Source organism: Rhinoderma darwinii, chromosome 4 (genome assembly GCF_050947455.1).
Source record: "Rhinoderma darwinii isolate aRhiDar2 chromosome 4, aRhiDar2.hap1, whole genome shotgun sequence".
Taxonomy (NCBI): Eukaryota; Metazoa; Chordata; class Amphibia; order Anura; family Rhinodermatidae; genus Rhinoderma; species Rhinoderma darwinii.
In genome coordinates this window covers 227,451,474-227,479,451 of record NC_134690.1, presented here as the reverse complement: position 1 = coordinate 227,479,451, position 27,978 = coordinate 227,451,474, and the positions used below count along the sequence as shown (strand labels likewise).

The window sequence follows — 27,978 nt, the reverse complement described above, 5'->3', positions numbered from 1 at the left end:
AATTGTTTTGTGCCATTAGTGTGGACATTCTGGGCTGGAATAGGTAGACAGGACAGATCTGTGTGAGGGAAAAGTTTGAGGAAAGTCACGTGAGGGCTGCATGTTACTGTGGAGCCGCTTTTCACCCTTCAGTGGATAACACATGAGTGACTGTGTCCTTGAGAAGTGATTCCCCACCCCCCGCCGTGTCCTGGCAGCGTCTGTGCCTGAGTGGGGAGAGGGCAGGGGCTGTTCCAACCGCAGCCTCGGTCTCCCTGTGTCCTTCTGCGGAAATGACACACACGGAGACCCGTCACGTCACGCGAGAGCGAACGGACACGCAGCACACAAAGACACGCCGGGGGAGGCAGTGGGAAAAGGACCCGACAAGAAGCGGAGACACCCCCCTCCCCCCTCAGACTGCGCCTTTATAAACGTGTCCGCATCACACACATAAACGCGCAGCAGATACACAGCAAACAAGTCTCCATGTGAGGTAAGTGGGAGCACGGAGCGCGTCCTAAAACACTGAGGTGACGCGGATATGCGAGCGGCTAGATATCGACTTTGGTGCTTCTACGAATGACTGCAGCAATAAGTCAATCGGAGGAGAATAATCTCATCACTCACAATCACGGATGAGGCGCGACAGAGCGCGTCTCGTGGAGCCGACTCTTCCTATTGTGCGCCTGACGCGCTCACCTTACACATTGCCGCTGTGACGTCATAGTCCGCCGAACCACCGCTGCAGAACACGAGGGGAGTGATCAGCTGACTCCTCCACCCTCACTGTGTGGAGCTCCACGCCTGCTTAGTAACTTTTGTAGTGTTGTCATTGGTAGAGGAGGGATTGGTTCCTTTTCTAATAGTAGCCTGTATTCAGACTGCAGTTGGCAGCAGTTACCGTACTGTTATTGTTGTATAATCAACATTTCTACAAGTATTTATAACCCTTTCAGGACCAAGTCCTTCTGAATCCTTATTGTCCACAGCAAAATGTAAACTTTTGGAAAACGGGGAATAGTTTTTGTTTTTTAACCCCTTCCCGCTTTGGCCACTTTTGACCTTCCTGACAGAGCCTCATTTTTAAAATCTGACATGTTTCACTTTATGTGGTAATTACTTCAGAATGCTTTTACCTATCCAAGCGATTCTGAGATTGTTTTCTCGTGACTCACTAGACTTTGTTACTGGCAAAATTTGCTCGATATGTTCAGTATTTAATTGTGAAAATTTTTTTTCTATGACATCACAAGGCTTAGAACTTTAGCAGCAATTTCTCACATTTTCAAGAAAATTTCAAAGGGCTATTTTTACAGGGACCAGTTCAGTTGTGAAGTGGCTTTGAGGGCTTTATATATTAGAAACCCCCAATAAGTCACCCCATTTTAAAAACTTCACCCCTCAAAGTATTCAAAACAGCATTTAGAAAATGTTTTCACCCTTTAGACGTTTCACAGGAATTAAAGCAAAGTAGAGGTCAAATTTACACATTTCATATTTTTTTGCAGAAATTAATTTTGAATCCAATTTTTTTATAACACAAAGTTTTACCAGAGAAACGCAACTCAATATTTATTGCCCAGATTCTGCCGTTTTAGGAAATATCCCACATGTGGCCCTAGTGCGGTAATGGACTGAAACACAGGCCTCAGAAGCAAAGAAGCACCCAGTGGATTTTGGGGCCTTATTTTTATTAGAATATATTTTAGGCACCATGTCAGGTTTGAAGGGCTCTTGCGGTGCCAAAACAGTGAAAATCCCCCCAAAGCGACCCCATTTGGGAAACTATACCCCTCAAGGAAATTATCTAGGGGTATAGTGAGCATTTTGACCGCACAAGTTTTTTTAATGAAATTATCGGAAGTAGGCCATGAAAATTCAAATCTTTTTCAAAGAAAGTGTAGGTTTAGCTAATTTTTTCTCATTTCCACAAGGACTAAAGGAGAAAAAGCACAGCAAAATTTGTACAGCAATTTCTCCCGAGTAAAACAATACCCCACATGTGATCCCAAATGGCTGTTTGGAGACACGGCAGGGCTTAGAAGAGAAATATTTGGAGAGCACATTTAGCCGGAATGGTTTGCGCAGGCCATGTCACATTTGCAAAGCCCCTGAGGGGACAAAACTATGAAAACGCCCAAAAAGTTACTCCATTTAGGAAACTACACCCCTTGAGGAATTCATCTAGGGGTGTAGTGAGCATTTTGACCGCACAGGTGTTTCATAGAATTTATTAGAGTTGGGCAGTGAAAAAAAAATAATCCTTTTTCTTCAATAAGACGCAGCTTTAGCTCAAAATTTTTCATTTTCTCAACAAATAAAGGAAAAAAAGAACGCAACATTTGTCCCGAGTACGGCAATACCCCATATGTGGTCATAAACTGCTGTTTTGGCACACGGCAGGGCTCAGAAGGGAAGGAGCGCCATTTGGAGTGCAGATTTTGCTGGATTGGTTTCTGGGCGCCTGTGGGACCAAAACAGTGGAAACGCCACAGAAGTGACCACATTTTGGAAACCACACCCCTCAATGCATTCACCTAGGGGTGTAGTGAGCATGTTAACCATGCAGGGGTTTTGTAGAAATTAATGTGCACGCGATCTTGCAGAGTGAAAATTGGATTTTTTGCATAGATATGCCAATATGTGGTGCCAAATTTGTGCCACCATAACAAGACCACTCTCTAATTATTATGCAGTGTTTCCCGATTTTAGAAACACCCTACATGTGATACTAATCTTTTGCCTGGACATTCGACCAGGCTCAGGAGTGAAAGAGTACCATGTGAAATTTAGGCCTAATTTGGTGATTTATAAAGTATTGGTTCACAATTGCAGAAGCTCAGATGTGAAATAATAAAAAGAAAGTGACCCCATTTTGGAAACTACACCCCTCAAGGCATTTATTAGGGGTGTAGTGAACATTTTCACCCCACAGGTCTTTTCCATAAATGATTGCGCTGCGGATGGTGCAAATTAAAAATTTATATTTTTCGCTAGATATGCCATTTCAGTGGCAAATATGTCATGCCCAGCTTATGCCACTGGAGACACACACCCCACAAATTGTTAAAAGGGTTCTCCGGGGTATGGCGATGCCATATATGGGGAAGGAAACTGCTGTTTGGGCACGCTGTAGGGTTCAGAGGGGAGGGAGCGCCATTTGGCTTTTGGAGAACGGATTTTGCTTGGTAGTAGATTTGTTTGAGTATTGCTGATGTTTCCATTTATAATTTGGGGGTACATGTAAGCTGGGCAGAGTATATCAGGGGCAAAGTCAGGTGGTATAATAATGGGGTAAAAAAAACAATAAAATGATCCATAGATGTGTGTTACGCTGTGAAGCAATCCCTTCTGCACAGGCCAGTGTCGCACTGATATATGGCATCCTTTCTTATGTCCCTTTCGGTCCACACTCCGCACCTTTGCAGTTTGGGGAATTTTGCTGGGAAAGTGTTTTCCTGGTATAATACGGGTGCCCTCGCTTCCAGCAGATATGTTTGGGCCCTCCCTTTCCTGGCTCCCTAATTTTAGGGCCTTGATAAATCGCCTCTTGAAACAGAAGAAATGTTCCCCTCGAGCTGCACAACTGCATATTTTTTATTTCCTGACTTATTGGAGCCTTAACTAATTTTATTTTTTCATAGACGTAGTGGTATGAGGGCTGTTTTTTTGCGGGACGAGCTGTAGTTATTATTGGTACCATTTTGGGGTACATGTGACTTTTTGATCACCTTTTATCCTATTTTTTTGGGAGGCAAGGTGACATAAAAACAGCAATTCTGGCATAGTTTTTTTTTAAACCGCGTTCACCACGCGTTATAAATTACATGTTACCTTTATTCTGCGGGTCAGTCCGATTCCGGCGATACCTCATTTATAGAACTTTTTTATGTTTTACAACGTTTTGCACAATAAAATTACTTTTGTAAAAGAATGTATTTTTTCTGTTACCAAGTTGTGAGAACCATAACTTTTTTACTTTTTTGTCGACGGAGCTGTGTGAGGGCTTGTTTTTTGCGAGACGAGCTATAGTTTTTATAGGTACCATTTTTGGATACGTGCGACTTTTTGATCACTTTTTATTCCAATATTTGTAGGGCAAAGGGACCAAAAAACACAAACTCTGGTATAGTTATTTTTTTTTTTTACGCTGTTCACCGCGTGCACTAAATAATATATTTTTATACCTCAGGTCGTTATGGTCGCGGCGATACCAAATACGTATGGTTTATTTTATTTTTTTAAAAATAAAGGACTTGATAAGGGAACAGGGCGATTATGTTTTATTTTATTACTTGAAACTTTTATTATGTTTTAAAACTTTAACTTTTTTTTTTTTTACACTTTTTTTCAAGTCCTACTAGGGGACTTGAAGGTCCAGCTATCAGATTTTTTTTTTCTAATACATTGCGCTACCTACGTAGTGCAATGTATTAGATCTGTCAGTTATTCACTGACAGCAAGCCGATTAGGCTTCGCCTCCCGGCGGGGCCTAATCGGCTTCCGTAATGGCAGAGCAGGAGGCCATTGTGTCTCCTTTTTGCCATAGCAGCAGTCGCCAGTCCTGATTGCCTGTCAGGGCTGGAGATCTGCTAGCAACTGCTAAGATGCAGCGATCGCTTTCGATCGATCGCTGCATCGAACGGGTTAATGGCAGGGATCGGAGCTAGCTCCGGTTCCTGCCATTACAGGTGGATGTCCTCTGTAACATACAGCTGACTTCCACCGCTGATGACGCCGGATCAGCTCCTTTGCCGGCGCCAACTTGCCGGCGGCTGCGGAAGCCGATCAGGCTCCACCGCCGGGCGGGTCCTGACCGAGTTCCGTGCTAGGCAGACCGGGAGGCCAGTATTAGGCCTCCGGTTGCCATTGCAGCCACCGGAACCCCCGCAATTTCATTGCTGGGATTCCGATGAGCTGCAAACACCTTAAATGCAGCGATCACATTTGAGCGCTGCATTTAAAGGGTTAATGGCGGGGATCGAAGCTAATTTCGGTCCCCGCCATTACAGCCGGATGTCAGCTGTAAGATACCGCTGATATCCGGCGATGATGGCACCGGCTCAGCTTCTGAGCCGGTGCCAAGCATTTGGCGTATGGATACGGCTAAATGCAGGAAGCACTAGCTTTCCATGGCGTACCCATACGTCAAATGTCCGAAAGGGGTTAAATTGTGGGCAAAATCATTATTTATTTTTGCTGCACAGGTGTGGCCTTAGCCCCTTAATGACCGGGCCTGAAAAGGTCTTCATGACCAGCTGAATTTTTCAGTTTTTGTCTCTCTGCCTTTCAGCAGCCATAACTTTTTTATTTTTCCATTGACATGGCCTTGTAGAAACAATTTATTTTTACGGTGTGAATATAGGAAAAAGCGATTCTCTGCATAGTTTTTCTTGTTAATTAATTCTTCAGGTTATTACGGTCGTTATGTGTACGTTTTTTTGTTTTTATTTAATGTAGGGGCAATAAAATATATTTTATGCACAATAATGACCATTTTTTGGGAATGTTTTGTTATTTATTTTTAGTTCCTTTTTTTTATTTTATTTTTTAATCCCATTAAGGGATAACTTTACTTACAACTTTATCTTTTACTTGTAATGTATTAGCATATTCTTATATGTTAATACATTACACTGTCACTATGACACAGGCAGTGCTGTTACGGAAGCACATAGTGTGCCCGAACATCAGGCTTACTGAACAGACAGCCCTGGGGTCCTTTCTAAGTCCCCAGAGCTGACTGCAGAGGGATTCCCCGGTCTTTGATCATGTCACCGGGTTTCCGATGACGAAATACAAAGACGGGAGTTCCCGTTGATCTTGCCGTAGTCACGGACCGCGGCGATCGAAGGATTAAACAGCTGGGGTTGGAATGTTTTCCGACCCCAGCTGTATTTAGTAGGATGCTCTAAGATCAGGAGCTGTAAGTTACAGGAGCTCTCATCAGCCTCTTCTACAGCGACGCCAAAAGACGTTGCTGTAGACCAAGCACCTGCACTGCCTGCCGTCAAAAGACGGTGGGCGGTCGTTAAGGAGTTAATGTGATATCAAAACACAACCAGAATCTTAACTTTTAAATTTTATATAGACGAAAGTGGGGGGGGGGGGGGGATTTCCGTCTTTTTTTTTTTTTTTTTTCTTTTACTTTTTGTAATTTAATACCTTCCCCTTCCCGGATCATGACGTATCGGTACGTTATTATAGCGGAAGGGGGGGGGTGTATGGAGTGGGCACTGTTGGTGTCAGCTATGTATTACAGCTGACACCGTGCTCCAATGGCCTGCATCAGGGATAACTCCCATGCGGCCGTGTAACCAGTTAGATGCCGCAATCACTATTGAAAGTGGAATCTAAGCCCTTAGACAGGGAGGGGGCCCCCTCTGTCATCCCATCTCCCGCGACCATCTTTTGCGGGGTGCTGATGCATCTTAGGCCTCCTAATGTAGGAAACTATTAGTTTTAAAGTACAATTCACAGCAATGCATAAATATTGTATCATAAATACTAATAAAAAAAAAGTTTAAACAACAATGTACAAAAACATAAATATTAAAAGTAAAATAAAAATGTTTTGCCATGTTTTTTTTTGTACAATAACATAAACCATGAAAAAAGTCTAATAGTATGGACGCGTCTGTAAAAGTCTGAACTATTGCTATATACTGATACTTATCCAAAACAACACCATAAAAGAAAACTAAAATTGCATTTTGTTTTTCTGTCACCTCGCCCCTCCCCCAAAAAAAAATTGGAATAATGTGACCAGAAAGTCGTATGTACCCCAAACTACAGCTCACCCTGCAAAAAAACCAAGCCTTCGCACCACTCCACCAACAGAAAAATTTGTGTCATGGGTCTCAGAATTTGGCGACATAAAACAAATAATATTGTGTTTATTTTGTGAAAGTAGCTGAACATTTTTTAAAAAAAACGACTTAAATTCGGTATCACCATAATCCTACTGACCCGCAGAATAAAGTTAACGTAGTTTTTACTGCAAGGTGAATGCTGTCAAATGAAAACCTAAAAAATAAATGGGGAAACTGATGTTTTGTTTTTCCCATTCCACCACACAAAATATTGAAGTTCTTCAGTACATTATATGGTACATTAAAGGATGCGTCCCGCAAAAAATAAGCTCTTATACAGCTATGCAGATGGAAAAAAAAGCACTCTTGAAAAGCAGGAAGGAAAACAACTAAAAATGACCTGGACCTTAAGGGGTTAATGTAATTAGTTTAACCAGACAAACATATGTCACAAAATAATCCCCACTCCCTTTTTTTTTTTTTTTTTTTTTAGCATGCCATCTGCCTTTATGTGGTATGTGGAATCTGTAAACGGGCCCAAAGCACCCATGTACAGAAATGTTTATTGTAGGCATCAGAGCGGGTAGGGGCTTAGTTAGGGAGACAAAAAAATTGACCGGTAATAATTAGTGTGGATTTGATCTAACATAAATTCTTTGATCTGGACGCATTATTATATGGGTCCATGTAAAATGCATCCTTGTAAGTATGGTCCTTGGCAGTGCGGGTGGGTTGGGTGAGTGTTTAGATTATTTAATTTTTTTTAACAAGCTTATATTTTTTTTTTTTTTTACTGGGGCTGGAGGAATCTGGGATAACATAATAAGGGTATGTTCACACGAGGGCGTCCGTTACGGCTGAAATTACGGGGATGTTTCAGCCTGAAAACATCCCCGTAATTTCAGCCGTACCGGCATGTGCAGGCGCTTGAACGCCGCGTCAATTACGGGCGTAATTAGCGCTGCTATTCATTGGAGTCAATGAATAACGGCTCCAATTACGGCCAAAGAAGTGACAGGTCACTTCTTTGACGCGGGCCTCTATTTACGCGCCGTCATTTGACAGCGGCGCGTAAATATACACCTCGTGTGAACAGACAAACGTCTGCCCATTGCTTTCAATGGGCAGATGTTTGTCAGCGCTATTGAGGCGTTATTTTCAGACGTAATGCGGGGCAAAAACGCCCGAATTACGTCCGTAAATAGGCCGTGTGAACATACCCTAAGGTTCACATCATGTTTTTGATGTACACTTAGCGTGTATGCCAGGGAATGCTACAAGCTAATCGTATCCATTAGTCTATATTATCCCAACAGAAGCCAAAAGTGTCCTTTTGGCCTCCGTCAGGCTGGTGGACGCGGTATAACGCGAAAAAAGGTAGACTACGCTATTACATTTACACGAGCGTAATATACGCGCGTGCTTTTCACGCGTGTCGTACGCACCTATATTACTCTATGGGGCAGTGCAGACGATGCGTGAATTTTGCGCAGCGCGAGTGCGTTGCGTAAAACTCACGACCTGTTCTATAATCGTGCGTTTTTCGCGCATCACGCACCCATTGAAGTCAATGGGTGCGTGAAAACCACGAAGGTCGCACGGAAGCACTTCCGTGCGAACTGCATGATTCGCGCAAGAGCTGTTAAACTCTGAATGTAAACAGAAAAGCACCACGTGCTTTTCTGTTTACAAACATCCAAAAGGAGTGTCTTAGAGATGAGCGAACCGAACTTCACCGGGTTCGGCCGAACTCGTTTTGGCCGAACCCGGCAAAAAATGTTGCGGGACGCGACGTCAGGAGACAGTCACTGTCCAGGGTGCTGAAATAGTTAAACTGGTTCAGCACCCTGCACAGTGACTTCCGATCCCAATATACGTGAACGTGTAAAAAAAAAAAAAAAGTTCTGACTTACTGATAACTCCCGGCTTCTTCCTCCAGTCTGACCTCCCGGGATGACAATTCAGTCCAAGTGACAGCTACAGCCAATCACAAGCCAAGCACAGGCTGCAGCGGTCACATGGACTGCCGCGTCATCCAGGGAGGTGGGGCCAGATGTCAAGAGAGGCGCATCACCAAGGACGCGCCACCAAGGCAACGGCCAGGAAGTTCTCGGTAAGTACGAACCTCTTTTTTTTTTTAAACAGGTTACTCCATATGGTGATCGGAATGCACTGTCGAGGGTGCTGAAAGAGTTACTGCCGATCAGTTAACTCTTTCAGCACCATGGACAGTGACTGACGTCGGCTAGCCTCATCTCTATGATGGCGGCTGCGCGAAAATCACGCAGCCGCGCATCATACACGGATGACACACGGAGCTGTCAAGTGCCTTTTGCGCACGCAAAACGCTGCGTTTTTTACGCGCGCATAACGCACACGCTCGTGTAAATGTGGCCTTAGGCTATGTTCACATCAGCCTCGGGATTCCGTTCATGGGTTTCGTTCGACCTTTCCATCGGAGAAACAAATGAACGGAAAGCCGGATGGAAACCATAGCTTCCGTTTGCATTACCATTGCGGAAACCATAGCGTAGTCTCCTGGTCTGCCAAATACAGAAGTCTATTAGGCCTCTCAGTGTCAAATTGACTTTTCTATTGCATTGCAATAGCCGGTAGTGCAATGTATTAGAATAGCAATCAGGCAGTTGGACCTTCAAGTCCTCTAGTGGGACAAAAAAAAAAAGTGTAAAAAAAAAAAATAAGTTTCGAGTAATAAATTTAAAAAATTACCTTTTCTCTTATCAAGTCTTTTACTATTGGAATAAAATAAACTATGCGTAATTGGTATCGCCGCAACCGTAACAGACTGAACTATAAAAAGACTCATCCCACACGGTGAACGCCTTAAGAACAAAGAAATAATGCCAGAATTGCTGTTTTTTTGGTCACCTTGCCTTCCAAAAATTGGATTAAAGTGATCAAAAAGTTGCAAGTATCCAAAAATGGTACCAATAAAAACTACAGCTCGTCTCGCAAAAAACAAGCCCTCTCGCAGCTCCGTTTACGAAAAAATGTAAAAGTTATGGCTCTTAGAACATGGCGACATGGCTTTTAACAAAAAAGTTATTTTATTGGGCAAAAAGTTGTAAAATATAAAAAAAACTGTACATTTAATATCGCCGGAATCGTGCTAACCCACAGAATAAAGTTAACATGTCATTTGTAACTCATGGTGAATACTGTATAAATAAAAAAATATGCCAGAATTACTGGTTTTTGGTCACCTGGCCTTCCAAGAAAGTGGCAAGTATTCCAAAATTGTACTAATAAAAACTACAGGTCGTCCCGCAAAAAACAAGCCCTCTCACAGCTCTCTAGACAGAAAAACAAAAAAGTTAGGGCTCTCAGAATGGCATTCCAAAAACATGATTTAAAAAAAAAAAAGTTTTATTGTGTAAAAGTAGTAAAGCCTATAAAAACGATACATTTGGTATAGCCATAATCTTACAAACCCACAGAATGAAGTTAACATGTAGTTTATATAGAACAGTGAATGTCACATAAAAAAAAAACTATGCAGGAATTTTTAATTTTATTTTTATTACTTTGCCTCGCAAAAAATGGAATAAAAAGTTATCAAAAAGTCGCATGCATCCCAAAATGGTACCAATGAAAACTACAGCTCTTCCCGCAAAATAACAGCCCTCATACCATTACGTCTATGAAAAAAATGTAATAAGTTATGGCTCCCATACGTCAAGATAAAAAAATACGTAGATGTGCAGATCAAGGGGGAACATTTTTTCTTTTTCAAAGGCGATTTTTCAACTCCCTAATATTTGGGAGTCAGGAAGGGGAGGACTCAAACATATCTGCTGGAAGCGAGGTTGCCTGTATTATACCAGGACAACACTTCCCAGCAAAATTCCCCAAACTGTAAGGCCGGGTTCTCATGGGTTGGATAGGCTGCGTAAAAATCACTCAGTGTGCCTGACCAAGGGGCCAGCAAGTACATTCTGTCTGAAAAATCGCACCACATTGTGGTGCAATTTTTCGGACTGAATTTTAACTGCGGTAAGCAGTGCTTGAAAAAAACGTCGATACTTATCCCCTCCCTCTTCTCTGATCGTAGTCCAGCCTCCTACAATGACAATGCAGGCCATGTGACGCTGCAGCCAGTGACAGGAGGCGGGACTGCAGGAAGCAGGGCGTTCGGGGTAAGTATAATTAATTTTATTTTTTCCGTAGTTGCGTTTTTTGCAGTGTAATCGCTGTGAATACGCTGCAAAAGTCACAACACTTTGCTTTCTGTTGCAGGTTTTGCATCTCCATTAAATTCAATGGGGAAAACCGGCAAACAGAAAATCAACAAAAACGCACCATAAATTCATATGCTGCGGAATTAAATTCTGCTCCACACCAAGCTCCCTCTTTCGGTGATGGGACGCACCAATCTAATTAAGATGACCATCATGCCACAGGTGTTTTACGCTATTCATAACTCCCCGGTGTGGATTCCGTAACATTGGTTCAGGTGGCTGAATAACCTTTTTAGGGACTTGGTGTGGAAACGTGGGGTTCCTAGGATTAACTTGGAGAAACTTTAACTTCCAGAAGGGAAGGGAGGTTTGGCCCTGCCGAATGCGTGGGTTTATTTTCTGTCTGCGCAATGTCAACATTTTAAGGGATGGCATGACACTGAAAATTGGGGGTCCAGTACTCATATCTTGTCGTATTTGGGGGTGGGGGAAACTCGCTAGAGGCCCATACATATAGGAGAGTAGTTTAGACATAGGCTGACTTTGCTCCTGGTACATAGTGTGGCAGCAATGCAAGCAGCTGCTAGGTGTAGGAGAGTGCTCTAAATATACTCCTTTATGGAATAACCCGGTTTTGTGGGAATTGTACAGCCTAGAGGGCATGCACAGGTTGGATTGTAAGGGCATATCGAAACTCCGTCACCTATACGAAGAAGACCCAATGAAATCCGTTCAACAACTGAAAGATGAGTTTCAACTGGAGCAAACTATGTTTTACCAAGATCCATACTTTACAGACGCAATCTAACTCGGTTGATCTGGAGATTCATGCATTAGGAGTGTTGGAACATATGGCACAGGCGAATGGGTCTAAGGTATTGATCTCCCTGGCATACAAAGTTCTATTGTCAAAAAATCTAGGCGACCTCATGGAACCAGTTAGGCTGGGTTCACACGAGCACATTAACGTCCGTAATGGACGGAGGTATTTCGGCCGGAAGTCCCGGACCGAACTCAGTGCAGGGAGCCGGGCTCCTAGCATCATAGTTAGGCCTCATTTACACGAGCGTAATATACGCGCGTGCTTTTCACGCGTGTCGTACGCACCTATATTACTCTATGGGGCAGTGCAGACGATGCGTGAATTTTGCGCAGCGCGAGTGCGTTGCGAAAAACTCACGACATGTTCTATAATCGTGCGTTTTTCGCGCATCACGCACCCATTGAAGTCAATGGGTGCGTGAAAACCACGCATGCCACACGGAAGCACTTCCGTGCGAACTGCGTGATTCGCGCAAGAGCTGTTTCTGTTTACAAACATCCAAACGGAGTGTCAAATTAGAGATGAGCGCACCGAACTTCACCGGGTTCGGCCGAACTCGTTTTGACCGAACTCGGCAAAAAATTTTCCGGTACGCGACGTCGGGAGACAGTCACTGTCCACGGTGCTGAAAGAGTTAAACTTGTTCCGCACCATGGACAGTGACTTCCGATCACAATATACATGTACGTGTAAAAAAAAACAGAAGTTCTGACTTACCGATAACTCCCGGGTTCTTCCTCCAGTCTGACCTCCCGGGATGACAATTCAGTCCAAGTGACAGCTGCAGCCAATCACAGGCCAATCACAGGCTGCAGCGGTCACTTGGACTGCCGCGTCATCCTGGGAGGTGGGGCCGGATGACAAGAGAGGGACGCGTCACCAAGGCAACGGCCGGGAGACCGGACTGGAGGAAGTAGGAAGTTCATGGTAAGTATGAACGTCTTTTTTTTATTCACAGATTGGTGTATATTTTGATCGGAATTCACTGTCGAGGGTGCTGAAAGAGTTACTGCCGATCAGTTAGCTCTTTCAGCACCCTGGACAGTGCCGGACGTCGACTGGCCTCCTCTCTATAATGGCGGCTGCGCGAAAATCACGCAGCCGCGCATCATACACGGATGACACACGGAGCTGTCAAGTGCCTTTTGCGCGCGCAAAACGCTGCGTTTTTTGCGCGCACAAAACGCACACGCTCGTGTAAATCAGGCCTTATGTACGATAGCTAGGCATTGGTTAGATGCTGAACTGCCGACACAGGGGGAAATCACCAGAGCAATAAACCACACCATCTTAATGGAGCACAGAATATATTCCAAGAGCGGGAATATTAAAAAAAAATTGACAAACAATGGGGTAAGTGGATCTAATGCTCAGGGCTGGGGTCTAAGGAAATGCTTAAGCTACAAATGTTAGTATAAGGGGTGGTTGGGAGTGCTTGGTATATGTGGAAGTGCTGGAGTTCATAACTGTTTCAAAGAAAGAGGCCGTATGTATAATAAGATGCTCCGAGTCATGTTTCAGTTGGACTGCGACATATAGTGAGCGACTGGAGACCTATTCCGTAGTATACTGTGGGGATGACTGTGAATTGCTGGGGAGACCAAATCTGTCATGGCTATTTCCTTGGCTTATACGATTTTATGGTACTAGCTGAGGGCATAGGTTATTGTTACGGGACTGTGCTGGGAGGGCGGGAAGTTTGGGTGGGGGGGTTTTGATATGTTTTGATTATTGATATATCCTATATGTGATATCTCGCAGATTGCTACTGTTCTTATTTGATGACCAATGTATTGAGAAACTTTGTCAATAAACATATTATTTTTTTTAAAATCAGAATTACGCTCCACAGATTAATTTATTAACATTTACGCTGCTTTTTTTTCCGCAGCGTGGAATTCCACAGAGTCCCGGAGCAGAGCCTATACTAGCGCTCTGCACGGGACTCCGACTCTGGGGAAGCCCCAGACATCGCTGTTCATATGTGGACATCGATGTCAGGGAATTCCAGAGTCTCGGAGCAGAGCCGATACTAGCGGGCCGCTTGCTTGAGACCCCTGATATAGAGGATACATGGGGAAAATGAAAAAAAGATCCTATAGGGCGCTGCTGCGTGGCTGGAGTGAATAATCAGTAGTAGTAGGAAATATATAAACAAATATTTATTGAACACATGAAGGGCTACGCGTTTCAACACTGAACCAGTGTCTTCCTCAGGCCGTTAAAAACATATACAAAGGGGTTGCTTATATACCTGTGGATATTAAACAGACAGGAAGGAAATAAGGATCGGGGAGGGGGGAGGTCAAAAGGTTAAATATGACGTCATGGATAACAGGTGTATCAGAGGACAATCTTGGAATAAATCGTTACCAAACAAATCATTATATGCCATGGGGAAGAAAAAACGAAAAACGATATATAAATACACAAATAGTTACAAACAAAATAGTGAGTCATTCAAACTCAATATTTAAAATAGTGAGTAAACACATGCACACTGTAAAATGCAATCAAAAGCCGGAATCGGAAATAGAAAAGTATAACGAAAGAAGGAGAGTCAATTACATTAAATCGTCAAGAAATATATATATAATATAATAATAATAATAAATCTATCAAATTGTCAAAAAACATTATAAATAAAACATAATATATATACACATTTATCAAAACATATATACATTTATCAAGAAAGGAAAGGAAAGTACATATATATATATATATATATATATATATATATATATATATAGAAACACATGTATATTATTAATGCAATACCTATGAATGGTTTATATCCCCAATACTAAATCATTCTGATTAAACGATATTAAAAATAAAGGGATAAAAATGTATAAAAATGTTAAAACCATCGGATACAAAAAACGGGTGTACAGAAACGCAAGGTGTCACTGGTAGCCAAAACGATCTAACATGAGATTTTACAATCAGAAAGAACACTAAAATAGCTATCTGTTGCTATTTGGCAAACAAAAAAGTAAGTGAGAAACTATGAATATGAAAAGAATTGGATCTGGAATCTATTATATATACAAATTTTTTATATTAAGGAAAAACATCAGTTGTTTGATTGTTAATAAATAATGAAGACAGTTCACATTACCGTACTATCACTATTGACAGCATGCAAATCAACCTTCAATGTAAATAATTGATTATTAATGTTAGAAAAAATGCTGTAAAATAACTTTGTCGATAAACAGAAAAACAACAGCACTAAAAGTGTGCCGTATTTAAGTGTCTGTGTCGTCTAGGTGGCCCTCAATGGTGATATTCCATTACCAACGAAATATCAAAGGGCTATTAGCAAAGTGCAGAATATTGATAGCGATCCAGGGGTAAAGAAATATAAACTATCTATGAGCAACAATCGGGTTATTATAAATGATACTATTATAATAAAATGCATAGTATATGCGCATATGAATGTCGGATAGTAAAAAAATATATGTGACACCTCCCTTTTTATTTTTAATATCGTTTAATCAGAATGATTTAGTATTGGGGATATAAACCATTCATAGGTATTGCATTAATAATATACATGTGTTTCTATATATATATATATATATATATATATATATATATATATATGTACTTTCCTTTCCTTTCTTGATAAATGTATATATGTTTTGATAAATGTGTATATATATTATGTTTTATTTATAATGTTTTTTGACAATTTGATAGATTTATTATTATTATATTATATATATATTTCTTGACGATTTAATGTAATTGACTCTCCTTCTTTCGTTATACTTTTCTATTTCCGATTCCGGCTTTTGATTGCATTTTACAGTGTGCATGTGTTTACTCACTATTTTAAATATTGAGTTTGAATGACTCACTATTTTGTTTGTAACTATTTGTGTATTTATATATCGTTTTTCGTTTTTTCTTCCCCTGGGCATATAATGATTTGTTTGGTAACGATTTATTTCAAGATTGTCCTCTGATACACCTGTTATCCATGACGTCATATTTAACCTTTTGACCTTCCTCCCCCCCCCCTGATCCTTATTTCCTTCCTGTTTGTTTAATATCCACACGTATATAAGCAACCCCTTTGTATATGTTTTTAACGGCCTGAGGAAGACACTAGTTCAGTGTTGAAACGCGTAGCCCTTCATGTGTTCAATAAATATTTGTTTATATATTTCCTACTACTACTGATTATTCACTCCAGCCATGCAGCAGCGCCCTATAGGATCTTTTTTTCATTTTCCCCATGTGTTCTAATTAGCGGTGACCGGTTGTTTCACCGGCTCGGATCCTGGCAGCAGCACTAGTGGATTTACCTATTGCCTTTACCAACCTCCACGTGGTGAGCATATTAACTACGTTCTCTACTCTTTTTTTGTCCTGCTGACCTGCACTATGTGGCGCCGTGCTTTTTGCTTCTTTATTTGATATAGCGGATGGGATTAATGACACTATTTCTATTTTTGCAGATGACACCAAGCTATGTAATATAGTTCAGTCTATGGAAGATGTTCGTGAATTGCAAGCGGATTTAAACAAACTAAGTGTTTGGGCATCCACTTGGCATATGAAGTTTAATGTAGATAAATGTAAAGTTATGCACCTGGGTACCAACAACCTGCATGCATCATATGTCCTAGGGGAGCTACACTGGCGGATTCACTTGTTGAGAAGAATCTGGGTGTACTTGTAAATCATAAACGAAATAACAGCATGCAATGTCAATCAGCTGCTTCAAAGGCCAGCAAGATATTGTCGTGTATTAAGAGGCATGGACTCGCGGGACAAGGATGTAATATTACCACTTTACAAAGCATTAGTGAGGCCTCCTCTAGAATATGCAGTTCAGTTCTGGGCTCCAGTTCCTAGAAAGGATGCCCAGGAGTTCGAAAAAATAAAAAGAATAGCAACGAAGCTAATCGGGGACATGGCGAATCTAAGTTATGAGGAAAGATTAAAATAATGAAACCTATTATTTAGTCTTGAAAAAAGACGACTAAGGGGTGACCTGATTTAATTTATATAAATATATTAATGGCACATACAAAAAATATGGTCAAATTCTGTTCCATGTAAAACCTCAAAAAACAAGGGGGCACTCCCTCCGTCTGGAGAAAAAAAGGTTCAACCTGCAGAGGCGACAAGCCTTCTTTACTGTGAAACTATAGAATAGTCTACCGCAGGAGCTGGTCACAGCAGGGATAGTAGATGGCTTTAAAAAAGGCTTACATAATTTCTTAGAACAAAAAAATATTCGCTCCTATGTGTAGAAATTTTTACCTTCCCTTTTCCCATCCCTTGGTTGAACTTGATGGACGTGTCTTTTTTTTCAACTGTACTAACTATGTAGCCTTAAGTCACTACACCCCCAGACGAAGGCAGTTGCCGAAACGCGCGTCGGGTGTAGGCGTCTCCTTTGTGTGTCACGATGTCCACTGGTATGTAAGCCATATACTTTCTTTCCATTAGTCAGTAACCTTACTCTGGTATTTCTGACTGTAACTAGCTTGGTCTTCAGCATTTTCACACTAGTCCTTTTTCCTGTGGCGTATTATATATGATCAGCATTTTTTATCCTATTACACCTTTACCAAATCGCCATTCTTTCATTCAGCAAACTCATATGTCTTTGACATTCTGTTCGACTTACCTTATTTGTTGTTGCTGAATATCATGTCTGTTACCAGCTTATAATTGTTGGCAAATTATTCATACTTGGTCTAGCACAGGTTGACGTCAATATTATTGTGTGACTCCTCTTTTATTCCATCTTTTAACTTGTTAATGTTTTTATTCAATAAAATTTATATATTTTCATATCTCTACATTGCTACGTGCCTAAGTTGATCATTTTTTCACTGTAGTGTCTTATGGTAATTTTTTGATCGACGCACCAAGGTAATCTTGGTCAATACTAAGGATTTCTAACATATTGGCATCTATATAGTCTGCAATTTTGATTTATAGCTAGATGATTACTCTCTTTGCACTATTTGAACTATATCCTTTCTGTGGGTATTCATTGGCTTACATAACTATGTAACCTATGTAGTTTCCAAAATTAGGACACTTCTGGGGTGTTTTCATTATTTTGGTCCCACAGGGGTTTGCAAGTGCGACATGGCGCCTGGAATCCAATCCAGCAAAATCTGCACTCCAAAAGCCGAATGGCGCTCCTTTTCTTCTGAGCCCTACCGTCTGCCCAAACAGCAGTTTATGACCACATATGGGGTATTGTCGTACTCGGAAGAAATAGCTTTACAAATTTTAGGGTGCTTTTTCTCCTAATAAAAAATTGTTAGTTTAAACTACGTCTTAGTGAGAAAAAAAATCATTTCTAATTTTCACAACCCCATTCTAATAAAATCAGCAAAAAACAGTGGAGTCAAAATTCTAACTATACTCCTAGATGAATACCTTGTGGGGTGTAGTTTCCCAAATGGAGTCACTTCTCCGGGGTTTCCACTGTACTGGTACCTCAGGGGATTTGCAAATGCGGCATGGCGCCCAGAATCCAATCCAGAAAAATCTGCGCTCCAAAAGCCAAATGGCGCTCCTTCCTTTCTGAGCCCTGCCGTGTGCCTAAACAGCCGTTTATGACCACATATGGGGTATTTCCATACTCTGGAGAAGTTGCTTTACAAATGTTGGGGTTGTTTTTTTTATCCTTTATTTGTTGAAAATCAAACATTTTGAGCTAAAGCTGCTAAAATTACATTTTTATTTTCACTTCTCAATTCTAATAAAATATATGAAACACCTGTGGGATGAAAATGCTCATTACACCCTTAGGGCAGATTCACACGAACGTTGCGTTTTTGCGCGCGCAAACAACGCGGCGTTTTGCGAGCGCAAAAACAGCTGCGTGTGTCATGCGTGTCTGATGCGCGGCTGCGTGATTTTCGCGCAGCCGGCATCATAGAGATGAGGCTTATCGACGCCCGTCACTGTCCAAGGTGCTGAAAGAGCTAAATCTTTTTCATCACCCTCGACAGTGAATACCGAACACAACAGCGAAAAACCTGTAAAAAAAAAAGATAAAGTTCCTACTTACCGAGAACTTCCCGGCCGTTGCCTTGGTGACGCGTCCTTGGTGACGCGCCGCTCTTGACATCGGGCCCCACCTCCCTGGATGACGCGGCAGTCCAAGTGACCGCTGCAGCCTGTGATTGGCTGCAGCCTGTGCTTGGCCTGTGATTGGCTGGAGCTGTCACTTGAACTGAAGTGTCATCCCGGGAGGTCGGACTGCAGGAAGGAGACAGGAGTAATCGGTAAGTTAGAACTTCGTTTTTTTTACAGGTTCATGTATTTTGGGATCGCAAGTCACTGTCCATGGTGCTGAAACAGTTTAACTCTTTCATCACCATGCACAGTGAATGTCTCCCGACGTCGCGGACCGGAAATTTTTTTGCCGGGTTCGGCCAAAACGAGTTTGGCCGAACCCGGTGACGTTAGCTTCGGTTGTCGGGGTTCGCTCCTCGCAAAGACACTCCGTTTGGATGCTTGGAAACAGAAAAGCACGTGGTGCTTTTCTGTTTCCATTCATCCTTTTGACAGCTCGTGCTCTGTTTCAGTCGGTTCGCACGGAAGTGCTTCCGTGTGACCTGCCTGGTTTTCACGCACCCATTGACTTCAATGGGTGCGTGATGCGTGAAATACGCAGAGTTATTGAACCTGTCGCGTATTTTGCGCAGCGAACAAACGCTGCGCAAAATACACGGACTGTGTGTACTGCCCCATAGACTTCTATAGGGCATTGCGTGCCGCGCGAAAACCACGCGGCCTACACGCTGCCAAATCACGCTCGTGTGAATCCCCCCTTAGATGAATTCCTTAGATGGTGTAGTTTCCAAAAATGGTTTTGGTTTTTTGGGGCGTTTCCTTTTTGTTTTGGCACCACTAGTCCTCTTCACGCCTGACATGATGCCTAAAATATCTAATAAAAAGAAGACCCAAAATCCACTATGTGCTCCATTGCTTCTGAAACCTGTGTTAGTCCATTATCACACTAGGGCCACAGGTGGGATATTTCTAAAAACTGCTGAATCTGGGCAATAAATATTGAGTTGTATTTCTCTGATAAAACCGTCTGTGTTACAGAAAAAAAATAGATTAAAATGGAATTTCTGCAAAAAAAAAAGAAATTTGTAAATTTCACCTCCACTTTGCTTTAATTCCTTTGAAACGCTTAAAATGTTAAGAAACTTTCTAAATGCTATTTTGAATACTTTGAGAGGTGCTGTTTTTAAAATTGAGTGATTTATGGGGTGTTTCTAATGTATGTGCCCCTGAAACCACTTTAGAACTAGTCCCTAAAAAAAAAGGCTTTTGACATTTTCAGGAAAATGTGAGAAATTTCTGCTACACTTTTTTATAAGCCTTGTGACATCCTAGAAAAAATAAAAACATGTTCAAATAACGATGCCATCATAAAGCAGACATATGGTAAATGTTAATTAGTAACTATTCTGTGTGGTATATTTTGTCTTAATTTAGATAAATGCTAATTTTTGCACATTTTCAAATTTTTTTTTTTTTTGTGTTTTCACAAATAAGCACTGAATGTATCAACCAAATTTTACCTCTGACATAAAGAACAATGTGTATTCTCAGAATCGTTTGTATAGGTAAAATCATTCCAAAGTGATTACCACATAAAGTGACACATGTCACACTTGAAAAATGAGGCTCTGTCAGGAAGGTCAAAAGTGGCTGCAGTGGGAAGGGGTAAAAGACTAACACATATAGTTACGTTCTAGCTGCAGAAGGCATCGGTAGCTAAAATGTAACTATAGAGGTCATCTAGTTTTTAATATACTTCAGGCCTTATTTATCAAGACTAATTGGTATGGTCGGCACTCCGTATATGATTCTGAGGTATGGAGCCCGCAGAAGACCGTGTAAGGTCACAACAGGAGATACAAGAAATCCGCGGCACTCAGTGTTAAAGGGAACTTGTCACTAGATATAAGGGCACTAAATCACCAGCATGTTATACTGCTTTGGAAATGGCATCTTAAATGTGCCCCTCTCAAAACTGTCCATTTTCAGCATTTTGGCTAAAAAGAAGTTATAATACAGCGTCCGCTGAATGTAAATGACAAGAGAACAGTCCTGAGGGCAGCATAATGTAGATAACATGTTGTCAGAATTATCTTCTCAGAAAATGATGTGGCTGCGCTTACCTTAATCACTGTTTTTTTTTTAAATGCCACTGCAACTGAATACAAAAAACTATGTATGTAAAAAAAAAAAATAAAAAAAAATCCTGGACTGTGGCTATTGTGTTAACACCGGATTTACTAATATATGGCATGGTGATTTAAACTTATCTTGGTGTTAATGATATTTTTGTTTTTCTTATACAGAAAAAACAAAATGAATTCAGTTGAATTCCGAGACGAGGATGATGATACTGAAGGTATGTCCTCATACTACTTCAGTTTATTACTAATAATATGTTTATTCATATATAGCACGATCATCTTCCATGGTACTTTACATAGTTTTAAAATTTCAAACAAATGAGATTAGATACATTAGAGAGCAAGAACCCTAGTTCTCTTAAAAGATTTTTCCAAGCTTATAAAAAAAAAAAAAAAAAAAAAGACAGAAATGTACCTATATGTGTTTGAATGCTCACCAAGTGATGTCACCATAGTTCAGAAGTAGTTATTTTAAAATTTTATTATCTTACCCATCTCTGTATTGCATCTTTGTTTTGATGCTGCCATGGCTTAAAGAATTTGACTGGAATCGACAATCCTTGTCTGATCGACAAACCCCATGTTCCTTCTTAATGCACCCCCAGCAGTGAAGGGGAGCTTGAATGGAGTTGTGGTCATGCATGCGCTCACCGCTCCATTCAATGTCTATGGCACTGACGCAAAAAGCCGAGCGATGTATTTGCCATTTTCCGTAATTTCCATAGACTTTGAATAGAGTGGCAGCGTGCAGGTTCGACTCCTGCTCCATTCAATGTCCTCTTTACTGCGGTCGAACAGGGGGTTCCGGACCCCTGTTCTCGTGATCTGTGGGCCCCCCAGCGATCAGACCATTATCACCTTTCCTGTGGATAGCTGATAATTGTCGTTTCAGGTACGACTTTAAATCGAACCTGTCAGTGACTTTATGCTTCCCTTTTTTATGCTACCCTACCAAATGGCAACAATAAAAACGGCAACCTGTGCCACTAAAACAAGCCCTCATAAAGATAAGTCGACGGAAAAATAAAATGTATTTCTCTTGGAATGTAGAGACACAAAAATGACTTTTTTTTTCCCCCATAAAACATGTTGTTCTTGTTCAAAAGTACTAAAATGTAAAGAGTTAACTTTTCGTACCAACCTGTAGAATAAAGTTAACAAGTTATTTTTACTGGACCGTAAACCACACCAAAATAATAAAAAGGCTAAAAACAATTGTGGTATTGCTGGCTTTTTTTTTACAGTACCCCAAAAAATCTATTTAGAAAGCTAATCAATAAATTATATCAACCCCAAAATGGTGCCATTGAAAAATACAACTCCCGCAAAAAACAAGGCTTCATACTGCTACATACATCGACTGAAAAATAAAAAAGCTTTGGCTCTTCGAATACGATGATGAAGAAACGAGAAAAAAAAATAGCCTGGTCCTTCAAGGCTCAAAATGGGCTGATCAATAAGGGGTTAAAATAAACATGCACTCTCAACTGATATAACCGAGCATATTTATGCAGGAGTTGAAGGAGACTGCTGACAGCTATCTTAGGGCTCATTCAAATGAGCGTGTTCCGCATCCTTGTGCTGTCAGTTGAAATAACTCACCGCACACGAACAAGTCAATTGGGCTATTCAGACATGCGTGATTTTTCACGCAGCGAGCGTCCGTTGCGTGAAACTCACTTCATGTCCTATATTGGTCCGTTGTCGCCAATTGAAGTCTACGGATGCATGAAAAACACGGACAGCACACGGACGACATCCGTGTGCTCTCCGTGTTTCACACATCAATCGCTAAAGAAATGCAGAGAAATAAAAAAAGGAAGTGCTTGCCGAGGATAATTACGTACGTGAAAAATGGATGCCACACGCAAAGCACACTGATTGGACACGGACATGAAATTCAGGAAATACGGTCCGTTTTTTGCGCACGCAAATCTGACATGCTCGTGTGAATGTAGCCTAAAGTATATGGCCAGCATAAGTGTGTAGTCACACGCTGCAGATTTTGTTGCAGATATTTCTGCATCTGAAAATCCGTTCCATTCATCTGAATTTGGTTGTTTCTGCAGCAAGTGCATGGATTTCTACAAGTTCTAATGAGATAAATGGAACACATTTTGAATCGCAGAAATTTCTGCAACAAAATCTGCCACGTGTGACTACACCTTTTTAGGCCGAATTCAGATGACCGTAGTATACGTCCGTGTGACGGCCGTTCAAACCATGGCCTCACACGGACGATGGTATTTCAATGGGGCCGTTTACACGGCCGTTGTTTCAACGGACCGTTTGAAGGGTCCATTGAAAAATAAAACATGTCCTATATTGTTCCGTTTCCACAGATCCCTCAACGAGTATGGGGATCAGTGAAAACGGAACCCGCACGTGGGCAAGTCTGACGTGAAAAACTGCCGTCAGAGTTTCCTCACGTTCGTCTGAATTCGGCCTTAGAGGAACAGAAAGCTGTACACTGGCTAATGTCTTTAAAAGATGGTTCTTGATTAGCAGCTAATAATTTGGCTAATTAATTAACACATGCGTTGTGGTTTCCCTTTATAACAGAAACCACGTAGCCATGACGGATACAGCATATAGCTGACGCATAGCCACGACACACAACTGATACCATCATTGCCCTTGAAGAAACCTACGATTGTCTGACCATATTCTTTGTTAGGGTATACTTCGGTATGGCTTGGTGTTTAGCTGCGCCTCAGCCGCACAGCGTGCACTACATGTGTCCTAAGCCTTATGTTAACTAATAAGATCTAGAAATAAGCTATTTAATGTAATTTATATCTCATTTACTTCAGGGGAGACCTTAATCTGTTCCTTCTTTTCTTCACCTTAGAGAGTAAGGGTGCAGTCATATGCATCAGATTTTGTTGCAACTGAAAATCCGTTACATTCATCTGAATGAAAAACAGATAAATTAAACTGAGTTTCAGTCGCAGAACATTTCTGCAACAAATTTGCCGCATGTGACTGCAACCTTATATTGACTAGCATCTGCAGAATTACTGTCACCTGCTTTGTATACCTTCGTAAATATTCATTATTTGATGTCAGTGTTCTCTGAACCTTACAGTTAAAATTGTAAAAGTGGAATCATCAGGAGAAGAGAATCGACTGGTTTGTTCCCGTTCCACTTCTGTACGGAAGCTAATTCCAGAAGGTACCCTGAACTGTCAGTCCAGTAAACGGAAACAAGTTCATAACATATCTGAAACTTCAAGCAATGATGCTGAAATTTTAACAATTTTGAAGAAAAGACGAGTCGTCCCAGAGGTGATTAAAACTGGCTTTTTGGGAAAGCTAGTTTTACTTTTGTACTTATGGGGTATTCAAATACTAGACATTTATGGTATATCTACAAGATGTCTTGGACCTGCTCCTATCTTCAGAATGGCTGTCCTCTGTGGCTGTGCCATAAGTCTAATAAGGAAACAAACCTTTAAGTTTAAATTGGGTTAATAAAGGGTAGTAGAAAAAAAACAGGATGTTCTAAAAGCAAAGGCTCCTTTACACTGGACAATTATCATAAATCCATTTTCCGAACAATTGTATTGATAAGGGCCAGTGTGAATGCAGGAACAGATCAACACAAAATAGAACTATGTTTGATTGATTGTGCCATCGTAAAATTCATGGTTCTAGGCGGCATAATCCTGTAAATGCCGATCTTAACGGCATTTATAATAAGCATTGTTGCCTAGCGCATGTCTCTCATGCCGTCGCTAGGCAACATTGACTCTCTAAGGACCTCTAACAGCTTAGGAGCTTTAGGTACACAGAAACTAAATGAATAATAAAAAGTATACAGAAGAAAATTTGCAGCAGACTTGCGGACAGGTCTGTTGGAAGAAAAGAGGGGGGAAATGGCTGATTTGCAAAGACATATGTAAAATAATTCCTTGTATATTAAAGTAAAATCTTTTTTCTGTCCCTTGAGGAATGTGTTGTGAAGGGACACACTGAATCACTGACACAAATGATTCTAGATTGCTTAACCTGTATATAATGTATTCTGTATGTATAGTCCATTCTCATATTGAGCAGATATTATATTTCACTTAAGGCCCTTTTACACGGGCCAGTGATACAGCAAATGAGCGTTCATATAAACGCTCCTTCCCGATCGTTACCCTCTGTAAACAGGGCAATGATCAGCCTATAAACGAGCAAACACTCATTCATCAGCTGATCATATAGTTTATGCAGCAATAAAAATCATCGTTGTCGGCAGCACCTCTCCCTGTGTAAACAGGGAGAGGTGCTGCCGACATGATGAAAATGCATGATGAAGAGTGATCATAGTAACGACTGCTCGTCCCCATCCATAAACAACTTGTGAAAGAAGCAAACGATCAAAGAGCTGTCTCGTTGATCGGCACCTGTATTCACGGCCCATATTGGCTGGGGCAAATGGACCTTAATTCTACTTTCAACATGTTCTGATTTTTCATGTCTTATATAATTTCATCAACTGTAGAATCATGCACTCTTACCTCATGTTTATATTGTCATACTTTAGTGCTCCCATATCTAGCGCATGTATGTTAATTACATATCTTTTGCATTTTAGAGTCTGCTTTCATACATAAAAAACAGAGAGTCTGAACCTTCAAACCTGGAGTTAAGAAATAATTCTGAGCGCAATAATGCTTCTCCGGATGAAGGAGAGGAAATGTTCAATGAATTTACTTTATCTTATAAGAAACCTTTATATGGGATTTCCCATAAAATCACAGAGAAAAGAAATCCTATAACATCGGATCTGGTGTCCTCTAATGACATTTATGACAGAGGAAATCAGGTCAGCACTTCAAATATTCGCATATTTACTGACTTGCGTAAACGAGATTCTAGCAGCAATGGTATGAGTCCACCAATGAGTGATGACTCAAACGTATACTCTTTAATACAAAAAATGTTCTTCACCCTCAACACTCTTAATTCCAATATGACACAGCTCCACAGTAAAGTTGACCTTCTGTCTCTTGAGGTAAATAGAATAAAGAAAAAAGTGAGCCCACTTGAAATGGTGGCAGAATTTCATCCACCGCCTGAGTATCAGCTAACTATCGCTGAGCTAAAGCAGGTAATGGATCAGAGTACCTCCGCAGGCGATCTAGCATGTCGGTTATTGGTTCAACTGTTTCCAGAGCTTTTTGGAAGTAATGCATTGCCTAGAAACTGTAGCACTTGTGGATTCTTCAGTAAAAATGAACTTGAGTCACTTCATCTCCAGTTGATCAGGAACTACGTTGAAGCGTGTTATCCCTCTGTCAAGAACAATACTGTGTGGCAAGCTGATGTCTTGCCTCAGGTAAATGATTTCTTTAATAGGTTTTGGGCTGAAAGAGAAATGGAAAGCACCCACCATGGAATGCAGACCCCCAGTTTTTTGGAAAGTTCGCCAAGTCAAAGCGCTGACTTTGTTGAAAATAATGAGTTGGAAAATGGCAGTTTGGAGAGGGACAATCCCCTTGTCTCCGAGTATGCCCTCAATTCACAGGACCTAAGTGAATATTTAGAAGAGGCTTCATCTGCAGGTGAATTTGCTGTATTTTTGTTTCATCGATTATTTCCTGAAATATTTAGCCAAAGAAAATTTGGAGACCGGTATTTTGGAGACCCTGAAGGTTTTACTCTAGATCCACACAGATTACAACTGATCCGCCAATACACAGAGATTTATTTTCCAGAAGTACAAGAAGAAGAAGTTTGGCTGCAGCAGTGTGTGCATAGAATAAATGATGAGCTGGAAAGCATATTTATGGATGGCAGTGAATGTGATGATGCCAGGGATGACTGTTTTGAGTCAAACTTGCCCGATGATTTGTCCGTTGTAAAGATAGAAGACGGTGCAGATACTGAAAAGCCGGGAAGGAGATCTAAGAAAATTTGGCTCGTTCCATTTGATTTCAATAAAGTTAACATTCCGCTACCAGACTTTGAGGTCCCTTTTAAACAATTCCTGCTTAGCAAAGAGCAAATTAAAAATATATATGAGACTAGCTTGTCAATTGGAAACTTTGCTTCACGACTTCTAGTTCATTTGTTTCCTGAACTTTTCACACATGAGAACTTGAGAAAACAATATAACTGCAGTGGATCACTAGGGAAGAAACCGCTTGATCCTGTTCGCATAAAACTTATCCGACATTATGTTCAAATACTTTATCCCAGGGCAAAGAATGATAGAGTTTGGACTCTGGAATTTGTAGGAAAGCTGGATGAGAGGTGTCGACGAAGGGATACTGAGCAAAGGAGATCTTACCAGCAGCAGAGGAAGGTCTACGTTCCAATGCCTGAGGGGCGAGACTTTGCATCTTTTGACTTAAACACCGAAAGATACAGAGATCTAGTTGAAGGACCACCTCTCCCTCCTGAACGTAGCACAAAGGACTTTTGTAAAATACCACTAGATAAGATTGCGGTTCCACCTCCAGACTTTCCTGTGCCTTCAGTGTACCTTTTAAGTGACAAAGAAATTAGGGACATTGTTCAGCAGAGTCTTTCTGTTGGAAATTTTGCTGCCAGGCTATTGGTAAGACTTTTTTCAGAGTTGTTTACTCCAGAAAATTTAAGGCTACAATATAACCACTCAGGTGCATGCAATAAGAAGCAGCTTGATCCTGTAAGACTGAGGCTAATTCGACATTATGTGGAGGCGGTGTACCCTGTGGACAAGATGGAGGAAGTATGGCATTACGAATGTATTCCTAGTATTGATGAAAGGTGCAGACGCCCAAACAGAAAAAAATGTGATATACTTAAAAAAGCTACAAAAATCAAATAAACACCTGCTGAAGAAAAACTGTTCGTAAAATATTCTAATTGTTTTTGTAGAAATTTTATAGTGCTGCTTCAACATGTTTGTCTTCTGGATATTACAGGTGTAGGACTGTTTTTAGTACTTTTCCATAATGTGAGACTGACTGCAT

The 27,978-nt window shown here is 41.0% G+C and overlaps 1 protein-coding gene across 1 annotated transcript; it reads left to right on the top strand.

Annotated features, from left to right (window-relative positions):
- Positions 1-215: 215 nt before the first annotated feature.
- On the top strand, positions 216-27,978 carry BEND3 (BEN domain containing 3). The gene is made up of 4 exons (XM_075864213.1): positions 216-475; positions 21,191-21,243; positions 24,117-24,316; positions 25,614-27,978. The coding sequence occupies exons 2-4, from the start codon at positions 21,201-21,203 to the stop codon at positions 27,831-27,833; spliced, it is 2,463 nt and encodes an 820-aa protein (XP_075720328.1). The 5' UTR covers positions 216-475; positions 21,191-21,200; the 3' UTR covers positions 27,834-27,978.